Source organism: Echinops telfairi, unplaced genomic scaffold (genome assembly GCF_000313985.2).
Source record: "Echinops telfairi isolate 266 unplaced genomic scaffold, ASM31398v2 ScPeMD7_5868;HRSCAF=6743_0, whole genome shotgun sequence".
In the NCBI taxonomy this organism is placed as follows: domain Eukaryota; kingdom Metazoa; phylum Chordata; class Mammalia; order Afrosoricida; family Tenrecidae; genus Echinops; species Echinops telfairi.
In genome coordinates, this window is record NW_022109767.1 from 18,719,969 (window position 1) to 18,746,802 (window position 26,834).

At 38.3% G+C, this 26,834-nt stretch overlaps 1 protein-coding gene across 8 annotated transcripts in view; it reads right to left on the reverse strand.

The window, feature by feature from the left end:
• GRIA2 (glutamate ionotropic receptor AMPA type subunit 2) overlaps positions 1-26,834 on the reverse strand; it is a 164,821-nt gene that overhangs the window by 49,894 nt on the left and 88,093 nt on the right. For all 8 annotated transcript variants that reach the window (XM_045295740.1, XM_045295741.1, XM_045295742.1 and 5 more), the window contains exons 4-6: positions 26,312-26,508; positions 22,074-22,127; positions 19,308-19,469 (exon numbers count right to left, since the gene is read on the reverse strand). In XM_045295740.1, coding sequence (XP_045151675.1) covers positions 19,308-19,469; positions 22,074-22,127; positions 26,312-26,508 — 413 coding nt within the window. The remainder of the gene's footprint in view (positions 1-19,307; positions 19,470-22,073; positions 22,128-26,311; positions 26,509-26,834) is intronic.

Sequence of the window (26,834 nt, forward strand, 5' to 3'; positions counted from 1 at the left end):
CAACCGTATAGGACGTGAGGAAACCGTTCCTGGGATTTCTGAGGGTTTAAATTTTTATAGGAACAGAAAGCCTAATCTTTATCTGCAGATTGTCTGGTGGGTTCAAACTGCTGACCTTGCAGTTAACAGCCTAATGCATAGCCCTCTGCATTACCAGGGACCCTTCTTTTAAATAGAAATGTTTTATAATAGAGCGACAGGAATATAGTATACAAGGTATGATTTATATCCTGTATGTTGCTTTAAGTGACCATTTTTACACGAAGATGAATGAGGCGAGGTTTTTATTCATTTAATCCTTTGCATGGTTTAGTTTCATTTCGTTGAATGGCTTTTATTTTAACATATAAATGAGTCAACCTTGATGGGAGAATGGAGGGGACGAAAGAAGAGGAAAAGATGATTGTGAGGCTTCTTACAATAAGACTGTTTTAACTGCTATAAAATATTCAGATTTACCTCTAAATTTTCTTTCTGAAAATTTTCTCATCTGCTACTGGCCAACCAATGCCATTACAGGTCTGAATTCCAGTTCTTCTCTAATACCTAAATATTTTCAGAATGGTTTCACTTGAATTTCCCATCGACAGGTCAAATGAATCAGATTCAAGTAAAACCCACTTTCATTGCTTCCCAAGCTTACTATTTCTTCCTTAAAACTATAGAGTGAAGAAATTATTCTTTACATAGTAGGTTGCACATCCCTTTAAGCAGCTTATGTTTCAGAATCCAATATCTTATTATTGGTAATTGATATTAATAAAACAGAAAATGTCATGCAAATATATTAATCTGTTTATTTTGAATATTACTATAATATGCAAAAATTAAAGCAATCTATATCGCCAATAATGAGGTAATGTCTAAATAAACTATCCTTCCCACCTTAAAATATGATCACACAGCCATTAAAGGTGATAATCATAAAGATTATTTAACAATATAAATTTAATTTTTATAAAGCAACAAATTAAAACCTATTACAACTAAAATAAAATATATAAACGTGTTACTAAAACCATTAGAGAAGGTAACCAAGCGGCCATCAAGCTCAGAAGCAACAAAGCCCACATGGAAGAAGCACACCAGCCTATGCAACCACGAGGTGTCGAAGGGATCAGGTGTAAGGCATCATCAGAACAAAAAATCTCACCATAGTGAATGATGGGGGGAGTGCGGAGTGGAAATCCAAAGCCCATTAGTAGGCCACTGGAGATCCCCTTGCAGAGGGGTCTCGGGGAGGAGATGAGCCAGTCAGGGTGCAATGTAACAATGATGAGAAATACAACTTTCCTCTAGTTCCTAAATGTTTCCTCCCCACTCCCACTACCATGACTTGAATTCGATCTTGCAAGTCTGGCTAGACCAGAGGAGGTACACTGGTACAGATAGGAACTGAAAATACAGGGAATCCAGGATGGATGAGCCCTATAGGACCAGTGGTGTGAGTGGCAAAACAGGGAGGGTAAAGGGAGAATGGGTAGGAAAGAGGGAACCGATTACATGGAACTGTGTCTGACCTCCTCCCTCGGGGGACAGACAACCGAAAAGTGGATGAAGGGAGACGTCGGACAGGGCAAGATATGTCAAAATACCCATTTATAAACTATCAAGGGCTCATGAGGGAGGGGGGAGCGGGGAGGGAGGGGGAAAACGAGGACCTAATGTCGGGGGTTTAAATGGAGAGAAAATGTTTTGAGAAACGATGTACAAATGCGCTTTACACAATGGATGTGTGTATGGATTGGGATAACAGTTGTATGAGCCCCTAATAAAATGTTATTAAAAAAAAAAAACCATGAGAGAAACAAACATAATGATTAAAATCTTTCCACCAATAGGAGAAAAGAACAAATCAAGATAGTTATCACAATAGGTAGGTAAAATTATTTCCCAATTATTTTATAATACCAACATGCCATTTTATTTTTTTAATTGTATTATAGTAAGGGCATTGTTTTCAATCATATTAAGTTAACAAATGACTTTTCAGCACAAGTAATGAATATCTCAGTACATATCTACGTCTGACGAAGTATGGGAAGAGCTCACTTGTCTATGCCAAGCAACTTGCGAGGACCGTCTGTGAGTTCTGTTTGACCATAGCAACGAATGATCACACCCGGCATACATACAAAGTGGTATGGGAGGAACCACTGGCTAACCGACTAGAGAGATCCATATTTGACCCTATTGCAAAACAAGGTGTCTGAACAGAATGTGCAAATGATAGAACAATATCATTAATGTCAAGCAAATGAAAGTGTGCTGATTATCATCCCACAACAGTTGCAGCAGTACATTGGCAGGGAGTTGCCAGAAATCCAGGTGAGATTCAGAAGAGAAAGTGGACAAGGGATGGCATGACTGGTGCCAAATGGAGCTTGGGTGAAAGCATAGAATATCAGAAAATTATTTTCTTGTGTCTTGTTGACTATGTGAAGATATTCAACTGTGTGGACCATAAAAAACCATGGGTAGACTTGAGAAGAAAGGGAATTTCAGAGCGGTTGTACATGGACCAACAAGCAGTTGCATAAACAGAACAAGGGAATGCTGTATGGGTTAAAATCAGGAAAAGCGTGCTGCAGGGTTGTCTCCTCTCAGCATCCTTATTCAATCGCCCTGTGGAGAAAAAAATCTGAAAAATTGGAATAAATGAAGATGAACGTGGCATCAGGATTGGAAGAAGTCTCAGGACAACCTTGGATAGATAGACAGAAAGCACCATTTTGCTTCTGAAAGGGAGGAAGGCTTGAAGCACTAGTTGATGAAGATCAAGGACGGCAGCCTTCAGTATGGATTACACTTCAGTATAAAGAACACGAAAATCCTTACAACTGGTCACATCATGATGGACAGAGAAAAGATAGAGGTTGTCTAGGATTACACTTGCTTGGACCCATAATCAATGCTCATTGAAGCAGCAGTCAAAAGATCAAAGGACACACTGCATTTAGTAACTCTGCTGCATAATATCTCTTTAAATGTTGAAAAGTATGGATGTTACTCTGAGGACTAAGATACACCTGACCGAAGCCATAGTATTTTCAACTACCTCATATGCACGTGAAAGTCAGACATTCAATAAGGTAAACCAAAGAAAAAATGATGCATTTGAAATAGGGTACTGGTGAAGAATATTGAAAGTATCATGGTTTTCCAACAGAACAAAGAAATCTGTCTTGGAAGAATTACAGCCAGAATCGTTCATAGAATTAAGGATGGTGACACTTAATCTCATGTACTTTGGACATGTATGAGGAAAGACTGGTCATCATGGTTGGTAGAGTGGAGGGGCAGGGGTAAAGAGAAAGACCCTGGACAAGATGGATGGGTACGGTGACTGCATCAATGGGCTCAAACATCCGAAGGATTGTGGGAATAGCATTTTTTGGTTCATATGGTCATTGTGGGTTGGAATCGACTTGACAGGAGCTAACAACAACAACATGGATCTTGTGTTAGTTTCTACTCTCTCTATCTCTTTTTATGCTCACAATTTTGGGGTTTATTTGGGGAAGTTAACAGATTACAATTCAGATGAGAGTTGTATACAGTTGTTCAATTAGAACAGTTTCTTCTCCATCGTACATGCAGGCAGGCCTCTCTTTGGCCTTCAGCCTGTTGGACGGGCCTCTGCACTTCTCTGGTAATGTTTTAAATTCTTCTAGGGCTATCAAGAAATTCTCAAAAGGCAAGCCACTCTGCCATAAGCTTCCACTCAAAAGCACTCAGCTCCAGCTTCAAGGGGCAGCAAAACAAGCTTTTGCAATTAAGTGTCCAGAGGCACCCTATTCCACAAGCCATTCTTCTGCCCCCAAACATTCAGCTTTTCTTTTTAAAATCATTTTATTAGGGGTTCATACGACTCTTATCACAATCCATACATACATCAATTGTGTAAAGCACATTTGTGCATTCATTGCCCTCATCATTCTCAAAACATTTCCTCTCCACTTAAGGCCCCGGCATCAGCTCCTCATTTTTTCCCCTCCCTCCCACATCCCTCCTCCCTCATGAACCCTTGATAATTTATAAATTGTTTATTTTGTCATATCTTGCCCTGTCCGATGTCTCCCTTCACCCACTTTTCTGTTGTCCATCCCCAAGGGAGGAGGTCACATATAGATCCTTGTATTCTGTTCCCTCTTTCCAACCCACTCTCCCTCTACCCTTCCAGTATCGCCACTCACACCACTGGTCCTGAAGGGATCATCTGCCCTGGATTCCCTGTATTTTCAGTTCCTATCTGTATCAGTGCACATCCTCTGGTCTAGCCAGACTTGCAAGGTAGAATTCAGATATGATAGTGGGAGGAGTGGGGGAGGAAGCATTTAGGAACTAGAGGAAAGTTGTATTTTTCATCACTGCTACATCGCACCCTGTTTGGCTTGTCTCCTCCCTGAGACCCCTCTGCAAGGCAATCTCCAGTGTTCCTACTCTCCTAAAGGAAAAGAGAAAATGCTTTCTTATGCAGCACTCAGTTCCAGGCCAAAGCAATTCTTTCAATAAAATCTAAGCAATTAAATAGGAAACAAAGCCTTCATTAAATGCATAGGCTACACAAAAGATAAATACTGCAATTTTTATTAATTCATTATGATTATAGCTAAAATTTAAAATTTTCACTGAGTCATTTTGCTTACATTACTATGAGAAATCTATGAAGCCTTCTACTAAATGATTTAGAGGTCTATAAATATTGGTGAACTACATTTTAAAAAGAGATTGAGTTGAAATCAGTAAAAACATTTAGATCCATGCAGCATGTTACAATTATAATTCAGAGCATGTGCACTCTAAGATAAAAAATCCTTTCTAAACCAGGAGGCAAAAGACACACACACACACACACACACACACACACATATATGTAAATATACTTATATAAAATGATAGAGATATAAGTCTATGTGCATATATTTGTATATTAAGTATTAAGGTAGCAGACGGACATTGGCCCTCTACTCAATGAGTTCAATGCAAGAACTCTTTTTACTAATAACCTGGCATTCTGTGATGATCACTGAAGACAAAATGGGTACATAAGTAAATGTGGTGAAGAAAGCTGATGGTGCCGGCTATTAAAAGATATAGTATCTGGGGTCTCAAAGATTTGAAGATAAACAAGTGGCCATCTAGCAGAGAATCAGCAAAGCCCACATGGAAGAAACAAACCAGCCTGTGTGATCACAAGGCGTCGAAAGGATCAGGTATCCGGCATCAGAAGACCCAAAACAAACAATTATATCAAGGCGAATGAGGGCGGCCAGAGTGGAGATGCAAAGCCCATCTGTAGACAGTTGGATCTGCCCTCACAGAAGGGTCACAAGGAAGGAACAAGCCAGCCAGGGTGCAGTATAGCACTTATACAACATTCCTCTAGTTCTTTAATGCTCCTTCCCCCCCCCAACCCCATTACCATGGCCCCAGTTTTATCTTACAAATCCGGCTAGAGCAGGGCATGTACACTGGTACAGAGAAGAGCTCTCAACACACGGAATTCAGGACAGATATACTCCTCAGGAAAAGTAATGGGAGTAGCAATACCATGAGGGGAGGGGGAAGGTGGGGGGAGAGAGGGAAGAAAGGGGGAAACTATCACAATGGTTGATGTATAACCCCTCCCACCAGGGAGATGAATAACAGAAATGTGGGTACAGGGAGCCAGTAGATGGTGTAAGATATGAAAATAATAGTAATTTTTATTTTATCAAGGGGTCATGAGGGTGGGACAGTGGGGGAGGGAGGGGACAAAAAGGAGCTGATACGAAGGGCTCAAGTAGAATGAAAATGTTTTGAAAATGAAGATGGCAACATATGTAAAAATGTGCTTGATACAATTGATGTAGGGATTGTTATAGGAGCTCTAAGAGCCTTCAATAAAATGATGTATTTTAAAAAATCCTTTCCATTATTTTCATATGTTCCACCCTAATCAAGTTTTCAGCTCATCATTTTAAATTAAAAGTCACCATCCTAAGCCGTGAGAAAATAAGCTAAAATGTATCCACAGTTCCCCTTAGTTAATGTTCTGCACACGCGGCTCATTTATTACTATAAACAAAACAGGCATGCAGTTATAATTATATAGTTAAATATCTGCGTTACTTTTCACTCACTAAACTAGATGCAGTTAACTTGATAAGAAAGGGTGACGATATAATTCTTTGAAAATGAAGGCTTTGCCTTTGTCCTGATGTTTATAATCAGTGACATTCCTGCACTGATTTTGGAAATTTATATTTCAGTCGGGGACCATTATGTTTCGCAGTGCTATGTGACTATCACGCTGTATCCATATTTTAATAATAAACCTGGGAAAACATTTTTATAGTTCATTTTTCAAATGTGTTTTTTATTCCATTCTAAATGTGTCTTTAAGGAGATTTGTTTTTTAAAAATAATAATTTTAAGCAAATTTATAGTGAATGTCCAGTATTCATCAGAAAAATGATTCAATGACACATTTCTGTAATCACAGATAACTGGAAACAGTACTGTGATAGATCCAAAGTAAACAAAGGATGTAAAGAAGTAATGTGTACACACCATACTCAAATGATCAAACAAAGAGGATAAATTAGGCACTAATATTAAAATTGCTAGAGTGTCATAAAGACTTCATCTATTCCAAAACATATATTACCCATATCACGCTATAGCAGAAAAAAAATTTTTTCAAACAGTGATTTTTTTTTTAATCTGTGAAAAAGTGTCTTATACCTTAAGGGAAACATAACCACGTGGTGCAATGCATGAAAAGAGCAGGCTAGAGGGCCAGCCGCGCCCCCCCCACCCCAAAAGTATTTCATAATGTCTATGGATATTCACTCTAAAAATTTGCCTGGACCATTGAAATCCAGTTAAATATAATTAAGAAAGCTCTTCATTTAGAAAATCAGAAGAAAAAGAGAAAAAGTGCCACCAAATTGATTCAAACTCATGGCAACTCAAAGTTTTGGTATAGAATTATGCTGGATAGGAGTTTACAGAACGATATCTTCAGGCCTTTCTTCTAATGTGTTTCTGGGTAAACACCAACGTTCAATTTTCAGTCACCAGCTGAGCACATAAATCACTGCAGCCTCCAGGGACTTGGAGGAGGGCGTACACTCTGTTCTGTCGCCTTGAGCAAGTTAACTGAATTATCTAAGCCTAAAATTTCTCACAGGACACTCCATGGAATAAATGGCTTGTGCTCAACAACTAATCTAAAGATTACTGGTTCGAACCCACCCATTGATGTTACAGGGGAAAAAATCCTGATGATCTGCTTTTGTAAAGATTCCAGGCAGGAATTTTACAAAAATCCAGTCTTATACAACATTTCCACTCTAATACAGAGTAGCCATGAGTTGGATTTGAATCGACAGTAATGAGTGAAGGTTTTTCCATGGTAAAATAAGGACCGCAATGCCTATTCTGTCTACCTCAGGGGACTTTTAGAAATAAATGATAGGGCGAGAGACATCAAGAAGAGAGTTTCATGTCTGTCTAGTTCTGAGTGTATAATGCTTGATAGCTTCGCAGTAAGTTCTCTCAAAAAATATCCTATGCAGCAATACTTTTATTCTAACTCTGCAGATTCATCTCCAGTCCACAATTCAAATGCATTGATTCTTTTATGGTCCTCCAATTTTCACATACATATGAGGCAATGGAGAATACCGTTGCTTGGTTCAGGCACAGCTTAGTGCTCAAAGTAACACCTTTAATTTTCAATAGTCTGCAGAGGTCTGGGCAGCAGATTCACCCAATCAAAATGTCTTTGTAATCTCTAGACCGCTGCTTCCATGAACATTGATTGTGGATTCAAGTAAGATAAGATGCTTCAACTTCAGCATTTTCTCCATGTATCATGACGTTACCTCTCGGTCCAGTTAGGAGGCTGCTGGTCTGCCTTACACTGAGTTGTAGACCATACTGAAAGCTGCCTTCCTTGATCTCCATCAGCACGTATTGCACTTCCTCCTCACTTTCAGCAAGCAAGGTTGTGCCATCTGCACATTGCCAATTGTTAATAAGCTTTTCTCCAGGCCTGAGGCTGCACTCGTCTGCATACAATCCAACTTCTCTGATGACTTGCTTAGCACATAGATTGAACATATGGTGAGAGGATACAACCCTGATGCATACCTTTCCTGAATTAAAACCATGCACTATTTCCTTCCTCGGTTCACACAACTGCTTCTTGATCCATGTAGAAGTTCTGAATGAGCACAATGAAGTGTTCTGGAATTCCCAGTTCTCATGGTTATTCACAGTTTGGTATGGTCCACACAGACAAATGCTGTGGCATAGTCAATAAAACGCAAGTACACATCTTCCTGGTATTCTCTGCTTTGAGCCAAAATCCATCTTACACCAGCAATGATATCCCTTGTTGCACGTCTTCTTCTGAACTTCTGGCATTTCCCTGTCAATGTGCTGCTGCAACTGCTGTTGATATTAAGCAAGATTTACTTGCGTGCGATATCAATATCATTCTATAGTTTGCGCACTCTGTTGGGCAACCTTTCTTTGGAATGGGCACACATATGGCTCTATTCTAGTCAGTTGGTGAGGTAGCTGTATTTCAAATGTGCTGGCATAGACAAGTAAGTGGTGCCAGTGCTTTTTTAGTTTTCCCAAACATTTCAGTGGTGATTCCATCCATTCCTAGAGCCTTGTTTTTGGATAATGCGTTCAGTGCAGTCTGAACTTCCTTCAGCACCATTGGTTCTTGCTCATATGCTGTCTCTTGAAATGGTGCGCTGTCGACTAGTTCTTTTTGGTACAGTAACTGTATTCTTTCCCTCTTCTCCTGATGCTTCCTGTATCATTCAATGTCTTGCCTATAACATCGTTCAACATTACAATGGAACGCTTTTATTATTGTCCTGAGTCTTTTCCCGTTCAGATATGCTGAGCATGTTCTTCTCTTTCGGGTTTCTAATTCTAGTTCCTTGCTCATTTCATTCTAACACTTGCCTTTGTCTTCTCGAACTGTCCTTTGAAAACTTCTATTCAGTTCCTTGACTTCATCCTTTCTTCCATTTCCTTTACCTACTCTACAATTAAGAACACGTTTTAGAGTCTCTTTTGTTAATTACTTTGATCTTTCTTTCGTCCTTTTCCCTGAAAGATGATCCTAATGCCTTAAAACAAGATGATCTCCACAGCTCATCATGTTTTCTGTCATTACTGTTCATTGTATGATATCTGTTCTTGAAAACCAGGTGGGATAGACTCAATGTCAAATTATATGAGCAATCGATAGTCTGTTCTACAATCAGTCCCTAGGATAGTTTTAGCAGCTGATATTGAGCTTCTCACAGATGTCTTATTTGATTTCTGTGTATTTTTGAGAGGCCCATGTCTATAGTCGCCATTTGTGTTGTTGAAAAGAGGTATTTTCTATGAACAAGTCGTTTGTCTTGCAGAATTCTATCCTGGGCTTTCCAGCTTCATTTCTATCACCAAGTCCATATTTTCTAACTACTGTTCCTTCTTCTGCTTCCAACTTTTGCATTCCTATCAAGAATAACCATCAATGTATCTTGAGTGCACATTTGATCAATTTCAGACTGAAATCCTTGGTAGAATTCTTCAATTATTTTCATCACTAGTTTTTGTGGTTGTTGCATACATTTGACTGATAGTTGTATTGACTGGATTTCCTTGAATCTGAAAAGACTTTGTCTTGCATGCTTTGGACATGCGGTCAGGAGAGACCAGTCCTTCATGTCTGGTCCATTATGTTTGGTAAAGTGGAGAGAAGGCGAAAACGAGGAAGGCTCTAGAGGAGAAGGACCGACTGACGCAGTGGCTTCGGTGGGCTCAGACACAGGAACAATTCTGAGAACGGTGCAGGACCGTACGCTGTTTCCTTCTATTATGTGTAGGATAGCTATGGGGTGGAGCCACTCCAGTGGCACCTAGCAACAACAACAACAACAACAACAACTTTACACAGAAAGACTCCTAGTTATGAGAATTGGTTTTACCCAGGTTACAAAACATACTGTAATAGAGATTTCATTTAAATCTAAATCTCTGGTTCTGAGACCACGAGTGGAGTCTTGGTGGCACAGAAGATGATGCATTATGCACAGTAGATTAACCACAAGTTCAGCTGGTCGACCCGATCAGACACATGGCATGGGCACAGGGAACCTTTCTGTTCCTGTCAAGGGTGACAGCCTCCCAAATAAAAATGGGCAGGTATATCCTGTTCTACGGATTCAATATGTCACAATCGACTCCACGATAGTACGTTTTTTGTTTGTTTCTTTTAAAGGAGAGGTAATGTGTCTGGCAAATTCTCCTGAATTGCCTGGATCTGTCCTGGTTTTAGAACAGAAAGTCTCCAGTCCTGGGAAACCCCTCAGTCTTAGGAAACCACATGCTTGGTCACTCCAGTTAGCAAAATATCACACCCAATATATATAGGAGCTTAGGATTCTGGTAAGTTGTAAAACATTCTAGTAAAAACAAATTATTGACTAGCAAGTTTCTTTTCTTCTTTCTTCATTTATTCATGTTTATTAGTTTAAAATGGGATTTTGCTGGGTTTTTGAAAGATCTATCCTGTTCCATAAAAACAGAATTCTGTGGTTCAGTAAGTTCAGGAAATGATCCTCACAGCATTTTAAAGGTCTTGAGAAACCTTGCAGTAAAAATTCATATCCAGCTTTCTTTACTCAGCATTGTCCAAACTAATTGCCATTTTAAAAAGTTCTGTAGCACAAATTACTTTGCATTATAAATGGGGTTTTGTGTGTGTTGCAATTTTTATGGGCTGGTAAATTTTAGATTCATATTGAAAACCACATAAATTATTTAGCTAAATAAAATTAGTATACACTGAATTATATTGCTCTAGAGAATTTTAAACAATTTATTTCTCTTTTTTATTGTACATAGTAATTATTAATAGGAGCTCTAGGAAAAAATAAGCAAGCTTATAAACCAAATGTTTAGCAAACATTTTTGTTTTAATATTTTTCAGCAATGACTACTGATGAAATAGAATCAAAGAAAATAACTGTACTAGGAAATGCATTATAAATTTTATATTATTCACTTGTCCTAATTCCCAATTAAACTGTAGCCCACCCTCTGGAAAATAGCTCTCTGTGATAATCATCTTTAATTTACTGCAAAGCATTTTGAACATGTGCCCTTTGAAACTTCTCTGCATAAAGGCACAAAATTGTCCCAAAAAACCCTCCTCAATATCCTTTGCAAAGACATAAGTGTCACACTTTCCGAAGGAGAAAAGAGAGCTCCAATGGCAAGGAACCAGAATTAACATGCTTTATTATTTTCTAGGAATGATCGGAATAGTTTTTAATTATTTTTGTGGAACCTTCTTTATTTTCAAACATTTGTGCTTAAATAATGCAGATTGCCTGTAGAACTGGACTGAAAATCTCTAAGAGCCAGACTTGCATTCAAACATTTGGAATTAATAAGAATTCAGAATTTTTGCAAAGGTCGGTTGATCAAGATTGAAAAAGAAACTCTATCAGCACATGGTCTCATTTGGATTCATCCTTAGCTTAAAGTTTCTTTAGTTACACTTCTTTCATTTGAGTTAGTAGTTCAAATCCCTCTCCCTTCCTTGCTCTATTTCCTCGGGTATTTTTTTAAAAGTAGTCAATCCTTGTTTTTAAAAATTAATCTATATAAAACAAAACAAGTCTTGTCCAGACTGAATTAAGATTTCTCTTTGGTACATGTAGATCAAAGACGTTTGCCTGAAAATCATCACCATCTTTGCCTGAAAATCACACAGGAAGTGGCAAAGATTCAGTGAAATTAGGTATGTTTTATTGAGTGAAGAAAATTAGTATTTCATATTCTCATGAAAGTATGGATTTGGTTGAAATCACCTCCAACTTGTTCCCTTTACATATAACCAAAACAAGCAACAAAAAAATCACACACACACACACACACACACACACACACACACTTCTCTACCATTGAATTAAGCCAGACTCATAACAACTTATATGTAGAATTCAGTAGATTATAATTATATACAGGAGCAGACAGATTCATTTGTTTCTTATGGATCAACCGGTAGGTTGGAACTGGTCTTGAGATGAACAGCTTCATGCCTAACCACAGTGCCGTCAGGCTCTTTTTACAGATTAAGAATTGTAGAGACAAAATTAAAAAAGAATTGTAAAAACAAAAAATGGGCCTAGATAGCCTGTATGATAATCTAATATATTAGCAATGTCTCATTATGTTTTAAATGATGCAATGTATATCAATGGGTGTATTTTTGTCACTTTATAAAATTTAGGATATATAGAATTTTATCAATGTTGCATTGTTATGGATGAGTTTGTTTCAGTCCCTCACACGCTTTTTGAAAAAGAACGAGGATGGTCAGTCACTGCGATGTGGCACCATGCTCTCAGATTAGGAGCTGGGGACCAATGTATCAGCTGACGTTTAGTCCATCCATTGTGCTGAGGCATTGGATTGAAAAGAAGAATTAATTCTATTTGGCACCCAGAGTACTATTTAATGCAAGACACTAATTGCTGGACTGAAAAAGATTATACCATTTTCAGAAGGGCTTAATAACTCTCAGCAAAGCAATTAATAAAGTTTGAGCTTGTGCTTTCCAAAGTAAAATATTTTCCAGAGCAAAATAAGATTCTTGCAGGAAAGCCATTAGGTAAAGTGCCACATAATTGTTTCTGCGTGCGTATTATTGTTGAATTGCTTCGCACCACCAGGGCAGCTGAGAACCACTAGGAAAACTGAACCTATTGTGTAACAAGCCAGAACGGATGGCCATACCTGGCATGGTGTTGCCGGAGACACAGAACATTTACACATCTCTCTAACAATGGAAAGATCTGCGCTACAGCTTTAACATTGTGGCAAATCAGCTCTAGGGTCTATCTCTTTTTGTGGTTCTTGTTTGTCAGGATAGTAAAATGCCTACAAATTAAATTCTTATTTCCACACGCTTGAATTGGTCAGGTCAGCAAATAAACTAACCTGTTACATTCTGCCAAAGTGCCGAAATGGTGTTGGGTGGCACCACAAACATGCTTCAGTAGGGCAAGTGGTTTCCTATTGGTTGTTAAGCTAAAGCTTAGCGATTTGAACCCACCCAACAGCATTGAGAAAGAACGGTCTGGTGACGTGCCTCTGTAAGAATGCAAGCAAGAAAACCCCACTGAACAGTTCATCTCTGTACCGTACGACGCTGCTGTGAGTAGGAATTGACCTTTTAGCAAGGGCTTGTTTTGATGTTCTTCTTTCATGGCTGTGCAAAAATATACAACAAATGCTCTGGGAGAAATGTAAGCCATATTTTGCTACAATAATAATGACATTTCCTCCCTTCTTAGTATTTTGGTATTTTCTATATAATTTGCTCATTTTACCAAATGCATTACTCTATATTTTAATAACTATCTATGGTGTGCCTCCTCTCTGCAAACCATGCGTCTTTGGTCATAAGATGCAAATGACATAGTTTGTTAATTAGGATCTGCTCTTTAACACATAGACTCCTCTCACCTTTATATATACTTGCATATTTGATATGCATGGAATATGTTTTATAAATTGATACTCTATATAAATAATTTGGCAATTATTACTTAAGTTTAAATGAAGGCATAGAAATAACTGATGAATCTAGCAAATCCATGTACTTTTCTCCACTGATTTACCACAAGTGAAATTCTGACCACTGTCACATCAGTGGCTTATCGTACACTCTCTCCAATAAGTTTTGACAAGGGTAGCCATAGCAGTCTTCCTAAATCAAAACCAAAACCATATCACTCTCCACTAATGACTCCTTATCACTTGCAAAATAAGGAAAGAAAAAAAAAAGCCCTTAGTATATTAACAAGTCCCCTAAGATATGGATCCTCTATATGTCAAAAGTATAATTGCTCAGAGTTTCATGAACACATGCCTCCTAAACCTGTAGCTTTAAGAGAAAATTTGAATTTTCCCTGCATTGGAGATTTTACATATTTTATTTCCTCTACATAGAGGCGTGTGTCCTTAATGCAGAGTTAGGGAGATGAAGAATGTCATGATACGTGATTACATGTGACAAAGGAACAGAGGTCGAAATAAGGAGACATTGGATGATTTTAAATTTAACAGCAGCATAATCTCATTTTTATCATTCATAAGAAACAGAAACACATAATCGAGGGTTGGGTGAAGCATCTAAGCCAGCTTGGAGACTATGGACATACTCCTTGAAGAGAGACGATGGTGGTTGCATTCATGGTGGTCAGAGAAGTGGTAAGAAATAAGAAGTACCCAAAAAGATTGTCTGCCAGATTTAATTTGGAGAAAGAGAAGTCAAAGAGAATTGAAAGTGTTCAGCCTAAGCAACGGCTGAGAAGATAGAGTTTCCAGCGACTCAGATAGGAAACATTGTAGAAGGAGTAGTTTACAGGGGCTGAGGAGGTGATGAGCAATCAGAAGTTCAGTTGTGAACACATTGGTTCTTAGATGTTAATAGACCATTTACGTCAGCTTACTGTTTATATTACAAGTTAAATGCTTATGTCCAGTTGGAAGGCTGGAAAATCTTTTAAACCCTTCGGCACTTGCCCTCATGAGGAGATCACTGAAGATATGGGTGCTGTATTACAGTATGGTGAAGAAATAGGATGGTGCTCTGCTATTGAAAAAAAAAAATGTCTCAGGTCTGAAAGGCTTGTCTCAAAACAAGCAGTTGTTTAAGTGAGGATTCATCTTCTTTCACACGGAAGAACCACATCAGTCTGTGTGGTCCATCCAAAGTTTGTAGAGTAAAATCCAAACTAAGAGGAGGCAACGGTACCAGAACCTGGATTTGAAACATCCAGTCTGAAGAATGTTATTGATATTAGTGGAAGCCCAAAAATCTATTTGCTGGGTCCCTATGCAAACGGAGTCTCTGGAAAATCATCCCTGAATGTGGTGCCTGAATGTAAACAGCTTTACTATCAGACAAAGTGCATCGAAAAGTGGATTTTAACAGCTGTAGTGAGATCGGAATGTTGTTACATTCCTTGTCATTAGACATCCCTTTTGACTCACTTTTAATTTATTTTCTTAAGATGATTTTCTGCTTTCTTTTCAATTGAGGATGTTTTCTGTTTTATTTGTCATTCTCTCTTGCACTTCATCATAGTTGCTGGGTCTTTTTTTTTTTTAATGTCTTTCTGTAGAAAGAAGCTAGGATGAGTGGGCCTATGAGGACCGCAGCCAGACCAAACACCAAACTCACTGCTGTGGACTTGATTCTGATTCATGGAGACCAGGAAGGGCAAGGGCAAATTGCCCCTGTGGGTTTTGGGGTCTGCGATTCTTTACAGGAGCAGAAAGCCTCATTTTTTCTCCTGTGAAGCCTCTGGTGGTTTTAAATGTCTGACCTTTAAGTCAGCAGCCCAAAGCATAACCAGTATATGACCAGGGCTCCGTAGGATTATGTAATCATTACCTGGGGGCGTGGCAGGAGAGGTCGGGGATAAATGGAAGTCCAAAAACATGGGTATAAAAATGAATAAATGAAAAAAAAGAATAAATGTTCTAAAGTTTATTGTAATGATGAAGGCACAAACCTTAATATGACTGAACTATTGAACTGTATATATGTTAAAAATATCTCAAACCGTTAAAAAATAGTTTTAGAGCCTTGGAAACTAGCGGGCAGTCCTACATGGCACTATAAGGTCACTTGAGTCAGAATCGAGTCAATAGCAATAGGTTTGGTTTTTACCTCTTGCTATTTTAATATGTTTGATGTACTGGTTCCATTATTTAAGTTCTTACAACAGAAAAATTTAAAAACAAACAATGAAACAGAAAACAGAGCTCTCTAAATATGCCATCCTGAGTTAGATCTCTGAGTCGACTTACATTTGGATTTTTCACAAGCATCCTACCATACTTGTCATCTTGTTTTACCATGTCACTTCTCTGGAAAGATTTCCCAGACATCCCTTCCCCACACTATCCTCCCTATATGCAAGGATCTGACATCTTATAAATATGTATCTTATATCATATATATATATACATCACTCAGCAATATGTCCGTATTGACCTAAATGTCTTCTCCATTAAATTGTGGATTTTCAAGGGCAGGACTCATGGCTTTTTCATGTTTTTATTTCCATGTATTAGCCTACAGCTTATGAGTAATGCCTGTTTGTATCAGGATTAATTCCCACAGAATTTGATCTCCCCCCCCCTTAAAACACACACAGTTTTTCTATTTTATCAACCTTCAAAGATATTATAAACATGGTTAGAAGGAAATTATAAAATGTTGAAAGTACAAAGAGACATTGACAATTAACTACAAGTTTCTTGTCTTAGAAAATGGGTTGGAACCGTGTATTGACCAATATTCTCACATACTGTTTCTAAAGACGCACTAAGGCAATGTGTTCTTTAACCTTTATGACAATCAGGAAATTCAGTGATCTTCCTGCATTACTCCAGACAATGATGTGTTCACGGGGCAGGATTTTTGCACACCACGCAGTTGTCCCAAGGTTCCATTCCTGGTCAATTCTCCTCACACACAGTCCCTACCTTTTCTGCCTGTCAACTGAGGTTCTCATATTGAAAACAGGCTGGTGACACAGGTTTCAAGGCCTGGTGATCAGTTGGACATACGGAGATGATCAGCTCCATGGTGCAGGACCAGCAGCATTGTGTTCTGTTGTGAACCTTGTACATATGAGAAGGTTGAGCCCAGGGTCAAACAGTGATGCTGAGCCTCCAGACCAACAATCCCAACTCCCTGCGATTGAGTCGGTTCTTAGCCTATGCTTTATAATTTATAATCTGTGCTTTGTGCAATTCCCCACAATAAGTACCATCAAGATCTCCCTAAAAATGGGCAGAAGCAATGAGAATAAAGGCAGTTCTGGAACCAAAAAGGCTACAATGGGAAAGGAGCAAAGACCAGTCCCCACATATGTGCTTCAGAATGAAACCTGGCACTAGCTGTTGGCAGCATTTAACAGAACGCCTTGCCAACAATCTCTCACACCCAGGATTTGATTTGTATCCTGATGTATGACACTCAACTTCAACAATAATAGGACATCCAAGGAAAAGGAAGAAAAGTGGAATAATCTCATTTTTCTTTCATCCTTTCCCCAACATGCCGCAGTGGGAGGCAGCTGAATGACTAAGAGAAAGCTCCACAGGAAGGAGCCGGCTCCATCTGAGTATGAATGCCGCATACACTCTTTATCAGAGAATGTAAGGGGCACCAGCTTTGTGTGGATGGAAGCCCAGGTTGGGATCACCTTTTGGACTTCTACTGAGCACAGGTGCACAGGTCAGGCGGTACAAAGTGAGAGACTCGGTGACCATTTACCTTCTCAGTCATCTCGCTAACCAGAGATGCCAAAACAAGGCCACGTTCTAACCATGACAAATGTGGAATCCAGGCCACCAACACAAAATCATCTGGCATGTTGCAAAAAGAAAGAAAGGAAAGCATTCTGTGGAAAATTTGTTTGAATTTGATTTAAAATTAAAATCTACCAACACATCGCAGAGTAAAGAATACCAAAGCTTGTATGTACCCCTTATCCAGGATCAATCTCAATATATATATATATATGGATTTTACACACACACACACACGCATATGTAAAAAGAAGAACAAAACAAAAGTAACATTATTATCTGTTTCTCTCATGACATACAAAATCAAGGCACCCCTCTATGAAGTATAATCTGGTTTAACTGTGATAGCAACTGTAATAACACTATTCCTTATCGGTTCATATGCATTTGCTTTCTAAAACAAAAATAAACAATTTTTTTGGGCAACACATACTCTTAATTTTCTTGCATCTCCAAGTTCCATAAAGAACGATGATTTCATCTTATCCTAATCACTCCTCAATCCATTCTTTGGCTTTAATTTTACCACTGCTCCCAATAAGGGTACCAACAGAAGCAAACAAACAAACAAACAAACAAAAAACCCATCCTTTTAAAAATGGAAATATTTAATATTTGGAGCTAAAATATATGTATACTTAGATACATACAATATACTACAAAGACTAATGAATAAACAAGTAAAGATTTCAATGTGCCCAAATTCCTAAAAATAAACAGCTCATCTGTGTATCACTTATATCAAAGCAATACAAAACATGACAGATGAACCCCTCAGGACCAGTGGTGAGAGTGGCGATACCAGGAGGGGAGGTGGGGAAGGGGGAATCGATCACAAGGATCTACATATAACCTCCTCTCTGGGGAATGGGCAACAGAAGGGTGGGTGAAGGGAGACACCAGGCAGTGTAAGATAAGATATAATAATAATTTATAAATTATTAAGGGTTCATGAGGGAGGGGGGAGCGGAGAGGGAGGGGGTGGGGAAAAAGGAAAATGAGGAGCTAATTCCAGGAACCCAAGAGGAAAGGGAATTTTGAGAATGATGAGGGCAACAAATGTATAAGTGTGCTTTACACAATTGATGTATGTACGGATTGTGATGAATTGTATGAGCCCCAATAAAATGATTAAAAAAAAACACAACTACATGTAACTGAAAAAAAAGCAATACAAAACAAAATCTTTTCATTTGATGTATAACACTTTATAATGATTGTTTTTCATTCATGAAGCTAATAGTAGGTTTATCTTCTTGAAATAGTCCTGAGGCTATCAAGCCTATCCATCCTTCTCTCTCTTATATATTCCAATATTTTCTGACTACTGTCTCCAGGAAAGGTGTTCGAATAATATTGTTGTTTGCTTTATTGCACACATAATTTTTGAAGGAGTTTGTAGATTTCTTCCTTCTGATTCTTTAGGTTTCAGCTTAAAAATCACGCACTCAGAGAGGCCTTCCCAGAGCACATAATCTCCATTTGACCATTTACTTTCTAGCATTCAGCATTCCAAATGTACTCTTTTCTCACTGGACTGTGAGCTGAGACCAGATCGTTTCTTTTGGTTTACCACCAATTCCAAGTGCCTCGTTCAGAAGCCACTCAACCAAAAGTAAAAAGCAAACAGATAAGCAGGTAAATAAATGACTGCATACTGATAATGTCAGGGAAGTAGACAACTTCAAAGGAAACCATTCAACTCATTGCCATTGAGTCCGAAGCTCAGTTTCGTAACTAAAATATGAAGACTATGATGTTGAAATCAAGAGTTACCATATATTGAACTGTACCATCTCCTCTCTTTGTTATTTTCTTTTTCATCTTTGTATTTTGCAAGACTCCCATTAGAAGGACAGTAGCAGAAATAAAATAAAACAAAAACCCAGCAAACCAACCTTAATTGTCGTTGTATGTGCGCCAGGGTATTCCTTTTCTTCCAGGGTTGACCATCTTTCTATAAATTTAGATACCAAGGAATCATCATAGTCCACGATCTGAAACCCAGAGACATTTGCTCCTCCAAACTGAATTTTTAACAAGTCTCCATCCGTAAATCCCTGGATGTAAAACACATTTATGTTATACTTTCTATGGTGAATCAAATGGAAATGAAAATTTATCAGATAGCGTCCTAAGTTCTCATTTTACATATGACAAAGAACCATGGAGAGACGTTTTTGAGAGATTGTATGAAAATAGTATGGTGAGCAATAGGATTTAGAATTCATCACGAGCATTTCTTCATGACTTTATATATAAGTTTATCTTTTCAAATGTTGGGTCAGGGACATTTGGGAACTTAAGCCTTCGACAATTACTGAGTAAATTCTCAAAAAAACATGATCTTTTCCTTCTTAGAGGTACCCACGTAAACACTCCTGAAAAACTGGACAGAGAGCAAAGGAGAATTCCAAATCAAGGGTCTGAAGGGAAATCTCATCGATTTTGGTGGCACGCTTCAATTAATTTTAAATGTCAATGAAATTTCCAAGTGTTCTCTAAATTCTCAGATATTGAGGCACTCTGTAGGACTCTACACATATTACTCACTTGAAATTACGTAGGATGTAGAAATTAAGTATTTAGAAAAATATATAACAGCGCTTGAATAGAGGATGGCACATACACTTGCTTTATCTCTATTTTTCTGTTCACTGTGGTCATTTCACACCATCTCTCCTTTTCCATCACATCAGATATCAGCTCTCAAATTGATGAGCCACCTTCTGCCATTATTTCTCACTGTCCCAATATAATCTCCGTCTGGACATTTTTAAAGATCACAGCTTTCAATATGGCTCTGTGCTGTTCATCAAATGGCACAATTTACACACGGGACTCACTGTGCAGGCTGCTCCCCACACACAATGTGGTGCTGAAGAGACTAGCTACCAGGCAGCATCTATGTTAACCCTCACTGCTCCTGCCAGGAGCGATTTACAACTGCCTTCACATAGTAGAATGCTAAGTCCTCAAATACATCTTACATTTTACAGTTGCTAACCATTTCATCGCCAAATGAAACTGGATCTTGAAAGGCCAACTTTTCCCAATAGAATGTTGCTTAGAAATTTGACCTTCTATGTCTCCAATGCCGCCTCTGGTAATAACAGCGTTTATCAGTTATCAGACTGTAAATGTTTGTTTTATTATCTCTCTCCATCACGCCTATGAATAATGTCTTTTGATCAAACAATTTGATCCCCTGGAAACCAGGAAATATATCTCCATTTGAAAGACGTCCAGTGTTTCAATGTGGCTTATAGACAAGTCCCCAGCGCCTGGGTGTGAGAAAGCCACAGCAGTCTACGCTAAAGCCGACAGCCTTGGAAACGAACAGGGTAATTTCCCGCTGTCCTCTGGAGAAGCTGAGTCAGAATTGACTGGGTAGCAGTGAGTTTGATTTCGTTTGGGTTTGGATTTGGGTCCGGATGAGTTGGAATCTACTCCATCACAGAGGGCTAGTTTCATTTGATGGAGTGTGGGGCTGGGAAAACTGCCCAACCATCTAAGATCTTCATTACTTAAGAAACTAAAATATTACACCAATAAAGACTTAGTCTCTGGTTTTCTTTCTGATGTAAAACTACTTCAAGAAATATAATAGCTGATGACGATTCGAAATTGATCCTGATGGTAATTAGATCTCTCACCGTCCTTGAGTGGATGTCAACATAGAGGGACCCTATCCTGGCAGCCAAAGGAAAAAAGCGACCATATAGAGGAACTCAGTTTTCATTTGAATTGATTATCTAAACCAACCCCAACTTACCATCGTCTTCAAGCTGATTCTGACCCATAGCCATCCTACAGAATGGAATAGAACTACTCCCGAGGAGGGTTTCGCAGGTTGTAAACCTATATTGAAGTAGATTGCCTCCCCCTGCCCATGGAGCAGGGGGATAGGGCTGCCCTTCTCCCAGTTAGCAGCCCAGTGTTTAACTCACTGCACTAACAGAACCCCTGTGGTCTCGCTGCCCCACAGCTGCTGGGTTGTTTGTGACTCAACGCAGCAATACAGGACAGAAGAGAACTGCCCTTTGCGGCTTTCGAGGGTGTAACTCTTCACAGGAGTGAAAATCTTCATCTTTCTCTCAAAAAGAACAGTTCAAAGTTTGAACTGCTGACCTCAGGGTTAGCAGCCAGTGCTTAACCCACTGCATCACCAGTGCTCCTTGCTGCTAACCTAGCAAGTAAGGAATCAAAAATAAATAATATATAAAATATCGGTATTCTAAATACCCCCAAGTTTGATTTTTAGCCAACATGTATTCTCACAGCGTACATTTATTTCAAATGTTAGATATATATTAAACATTTGAAAAAAATATGCCAAGGGCAGAGTTATTAAAATCCTTTGTCAGCGAGAAACAGAAAAATATAGCCAATTAAATGGAATGTTTTAAGATTTTTTTTCTCATTGTAAAATACAAATTCTAAGATACCTATTACAAACTCTCAAATATTTTTCTACAATTTTGTGCATCCTTTTTAAGAATGGAAAATATATTTACAATTGTAACGTTAAAATTAAATTTAAAATGCAATACGCATGAGCATAATTAAGTCATGTTATTAAAAACACCAGTGACGAACATTGGGCATTCAAAGCATCTCTTTAAATTAGCATCTCCAGCAAAGCACTGAGTTAATTCACTTACCAGATTTGCAATGATGTAATGATACCCTTTAACATGTTTTCCAATGGTGATAACCTAAAAAGGAGCAAGAGACTATTATTTAGTAAATTGAATTAATGTAAATGTACAATTGTTGATAAAATAAATGTTCACCTATTATGTTTCTGAATGTTTTACAGTTAGTCTTATTTAATAAAACATAATTTCCAAATCTAGAGACTAGAATACACAGAAAAAAGAGTAATCATCGCTTTGGTAATTTTCAAATGTTACCCCTCAAGAAATCAATCAATAAAAAATAGTCACTTAATTGTGGCCAACCAGTCAAATGAGACCACAAGATTTTCATCTTTGATTCCTCGTCATTCATTTTTCTCTAATGTTGTTATCTTAAGTATAATATTGAGCCATTCAAATTGGCACGTTTGAGCCCATTGTTGCAGCCACTGTGTCGATCCATCTTGTCAAGGGCCCTCCCCTTTTCTCCCTGCCTTTGCAATTTACCAAGTGCGATGTCCTTTCCTAGGACTGCGTTCTCTTGACAGCACAGCCAAAGTACATGAGCTGAGTCTCACCATCCTTGCCTGCAGGAACATTCTGCCTGTGCTTCTGCCAAGACAGATGTACTTGTTCTTATGGCAGTCCATGGTACTTTCAATGTGCTTCGCCAAAACCAGCCTTCAAATTCATTAATTTCCATTTGGTCTTCGTTATTCAATGTCCAGCTTTCACTTGCATATGAAGCGATTGAAAAGACCATGGTTTGGGTCAGGTGCCCCTTAGTCCTCAAAATAACATTCTTGCTTTTCGACATGATATATTAATTTATGCAACTGATCACTAATATTAGCCTAGATATGAAGTTGTTCGTATTGTTTTCCTAGGACCTATTCTAGCACTTCTCTGGTAAACATTAGATACTCATATAATTTATTGAACAAATGAATGACCCAAACCAACTCAGATGATACTTCCTACATGAACTCTTTATGAAATCTCCCTCCTCCATTCTCTTTAAACTATATTACAGTACAACTGGTGATGCTGTGATATTATATGTGTACATTCCTTTGTTCTCCTCTAAACATCCCCTATTCCAGACAGAGGATGTCATCAAAAAATATTTGTGATATGATGCAGTCATTCGTTGTCTGCATGAATTTAATATATTCAGGGACTTATACAAATAATACAGACATTACTATGTGTTTTCTGCATTTTGAACGGGTGTCATTTTGGATGTACTGCATTTGCTTCAAATTATTGTTTTCTGTATATGAGTTAAGTACAAAAGGATTGCTAAAAGTTTCTAATTAATATATTCACAGCTTTATTTATAATAGAAAGTGTGTTTAAACATGTTTCTGCAATCAGTCAATGGCTACAGACAAGTTCTCTCAGTAACAACTTGTCTTAGGTTCACTGCATGTGAGATAAGAATAAAAAGGGTCCAAACAAAACAACAGCTCCCATGTGATAGGCTGGGCTAGTTCAATTTAAGTCCGACAGATCAGCTCTGAAGGTTATGAGTGTTAATTGAGGGGATTCCTAATCTTGACAAATTTTCTTGGCAGATGCAGGAAGATCACAGGGCTTATTATAAGGAAAGTTTAAGAAACTGAGATGTGTCTCAGTAAAGAAAAGGTCAGGAGTGTTGCAACAAGGATTCGTTTTTCCATCTCAACAGTGCACCTACTCATGTTTCTGTGGTAGAAAGGGCTGGCCTATGAGAATTTTGTTTGGAAATTGTGGCAATTACATAATGTCAACTTGAGGAAGAGGTGGAGCCTGGCTTGTCAATCAGGTAACAGCTTGGTAACCTCATCTGGAGGCACAACAGACATAAATAGCTCACTGGAAGTGGGACACACTCACTCCCTGTGAGACATTACTGACAACGAGCCTAATGGAGCTACACTGATGCAGTCAGAGCCCTGGAGCTAGAGGAGCCACATGTAGACACACGCCAGCACTAGATGCCTCTACTGCCACTTGATCCACAAGACTTTCCACCCACTGGCTTCTGATCTTCCTTCCCTCGGCATTATTGCATGACTATGTGAGTCTAAAGAGGAATTGATGGACTTGTATTGGATGTTTGGGCTAATATCGGACTTATGGACTTGATGTGAACTGGGCTGGGATGTTTTCTCAATATTCAATTGCTCTTGTCTATAAAGTTCTTTCTTTCCTTCTTTCTTTTAAAAAATCTTGTTTTGGGGGGCTCATACAACTCTTATCACAATCCATCCATCCATTCATTGTGTCAAGCACATTTGTACATTTGTTGCCCTCATTATTCTCAAAACATTTTCTTTCTGCTTGAGCCCATGGTATCAGCTTCTCATTCCGCCCCGCCCTCATGAACCCTTGCTTATTTATAATTTTTTTTTTCATGTCTTACACTGATCAATGTTTCTTTTCAGCCACTTTTCTGTAGTCCATCCCCCTGGGTGGGGGTTATATGTAGATCCTTGTGATCGGATGCAAATTTGTTTCTCTGTCTTCCAGGACTAGCACAGAAATTGATCCTAGCTGTGCTACATTCATGATCTTGTTCCTTCACGCTATTTGTGTGTGTGTGTGTGTGCTGTACACTCAAAGATCATTTAAAGGGAATACCAGTTGAGTTCCTAGAGGATGCCCAATTTGTCATTTTGATATAGTGTAAATCCAAGAGCCAGAATTCTTCTGAGAAAGGTTATAGGGATGGTAAGACCATTTTCAGAACTGTACAGACCCAGGTGGAAGACAGTTTCACATTTTTTTTTTTTTTTTTTTTAAAAAGGGTTTTTTTGTTTTTTTGGCATTCTTTTTTGCTTTCCCTTTTTTTTTTTTTCTTTTTTTTGTAGATTCTATCATCTTGATTTGGAAATAGAGTTATTTTCAGAGGGGTTTTCACTGGGATTTATTACAAAGTGCCATGGAAACGTAAGTTTTTAAAGCAAAGACTAATGAGCATTGCTTGTTAAAATTCAGTCTTAATGAGACTCTCCTATGAAATGTAAATGGAGATTTAACACTCATATTTGAATAAGAGGCCTCCAGTTTAAAAACAATCCTGATTTCATCTCCTGAGACTGTAATGAAGATGCTTCTATCAAAATGTTCACCTCTCTGCGCTCCACATTTAGTTCTTTATCATAACAAGTTAGCTTTGTTCAGCTTTTCAATGTTTTATGAGTGATCAACTTTTTATGTATTATGGCCTGTATTATTATTATATATGAATTAAAGCTTCACAAATTTCATGTTCGCAGAATGTTTTATGTTGTGCAAATTAATAAATTTCATTGTCCCTTTCAAGCTAGAAGGGCCAAGGGACACATACCCAGACATGCATTCTGCTTCTAATCCTGTACTTGCATTATTCAAAAAAACTAGCAGTGAACATAATCTACATAAGTAGCTCTAATAGGAAGACTTACATCTCTATAGAAACTTGGAAAAAGAAGGGACACCCAGTGAGTGAAACCTGACTCAGTAAGTCATGATGCTCTTTCCCGTCGTCCCTGGCAACCAACCCTGACTGCAAAACCCAATTTGTTTTATTTTTATCAAGAAAACATCACTGTGATCACTTATCCTGAAAGATTTTAAATGAAACAAGGCAGGATGGGAAGCAAAAGTAAAAACATCTTTATCTCTGGAATCATGTTACTTTTCCAAACAGACTTCAAATGGATTAATGCGTTTGACTTCTCAGATTATCAACAAAACCTAGATGCACCTTATGTATTTTAAATTTGCAGATAAATGTTTTTATAGTGGCACAAATCCTTGTGAGGGAAGAAAAACTCACTTCTTGGGAAAATAAATATATGCTTTTTCCAGAAACCTAGGTCTATTTAGAAAATAATATAGATTAGTACACTACATACTGTTCTTTTTTTGGAAAGAACCACCTATCGATAAAGAATTAAATCCCATATCTCCAAAGAAAATAACCAGAAAAAAATCTTAAATTTGATATGAAAAATATAAAACTTTAGGGAACTCTTATCATGTACAAGATAAAAGCCAATAATTATACACCAGACATATTTAATGATTAGCATGATGTGTCAGCTTCCTTGAAGACCATCTGCCACGGCTAACTGAAACCAGAGATAATGTAATTGGTGATCTGTACTGCATCCTACACAAACTCTAAAGTAAGAACTGCTGTTTAAGCAACTCCTACGCCAATACACATCCCAAATGCTGACATTGCACACACAGTCTATATTTGGCCCATTAGACAACAGAGAATGGCAAACCTGGTCCACAATGTCGTTGACTTTATCCTGTTCGCAGTCCAGGATTACACGCCGTTCTTTTTTTAACTCCAGATCTTGAAAAAGCGATCGGTAGGTCTCGTCTTTCTTGTCGTTGTTAATGTTGCCCACGTTGATAGCCGTCACTTGCCATTTTTTCTCTGCAGCAGAATCCAGCACAGCTTGCAGCGTGGATAGGCCTGAGGAAGTTGAGAAAAGAGATGGCAGCTAAAGACACTTGACCCGCTCTGAAGCATGCTGTGAAGTGTCAGTGAACGTGCTTTCAAGGCCGATATTGTTGAGCAACGAGCAGGATGTTGAGGACTCACAACTGCAGCTCTCGTCTTTGTCAACGTCTGCTTATCCCGCTTCACATCAGAAAAGACGATTTCATTTTAATGACACTTTTCTGACTAAATGAATCTCTTTTTTTTTAAATAGGGAAAATAGTATCCTCCTCTTCCTGCCTCTCACTGTTGTCTCTTTTTGGATGGTACTGATGTCGTAATATCCTTAATAATGTTCA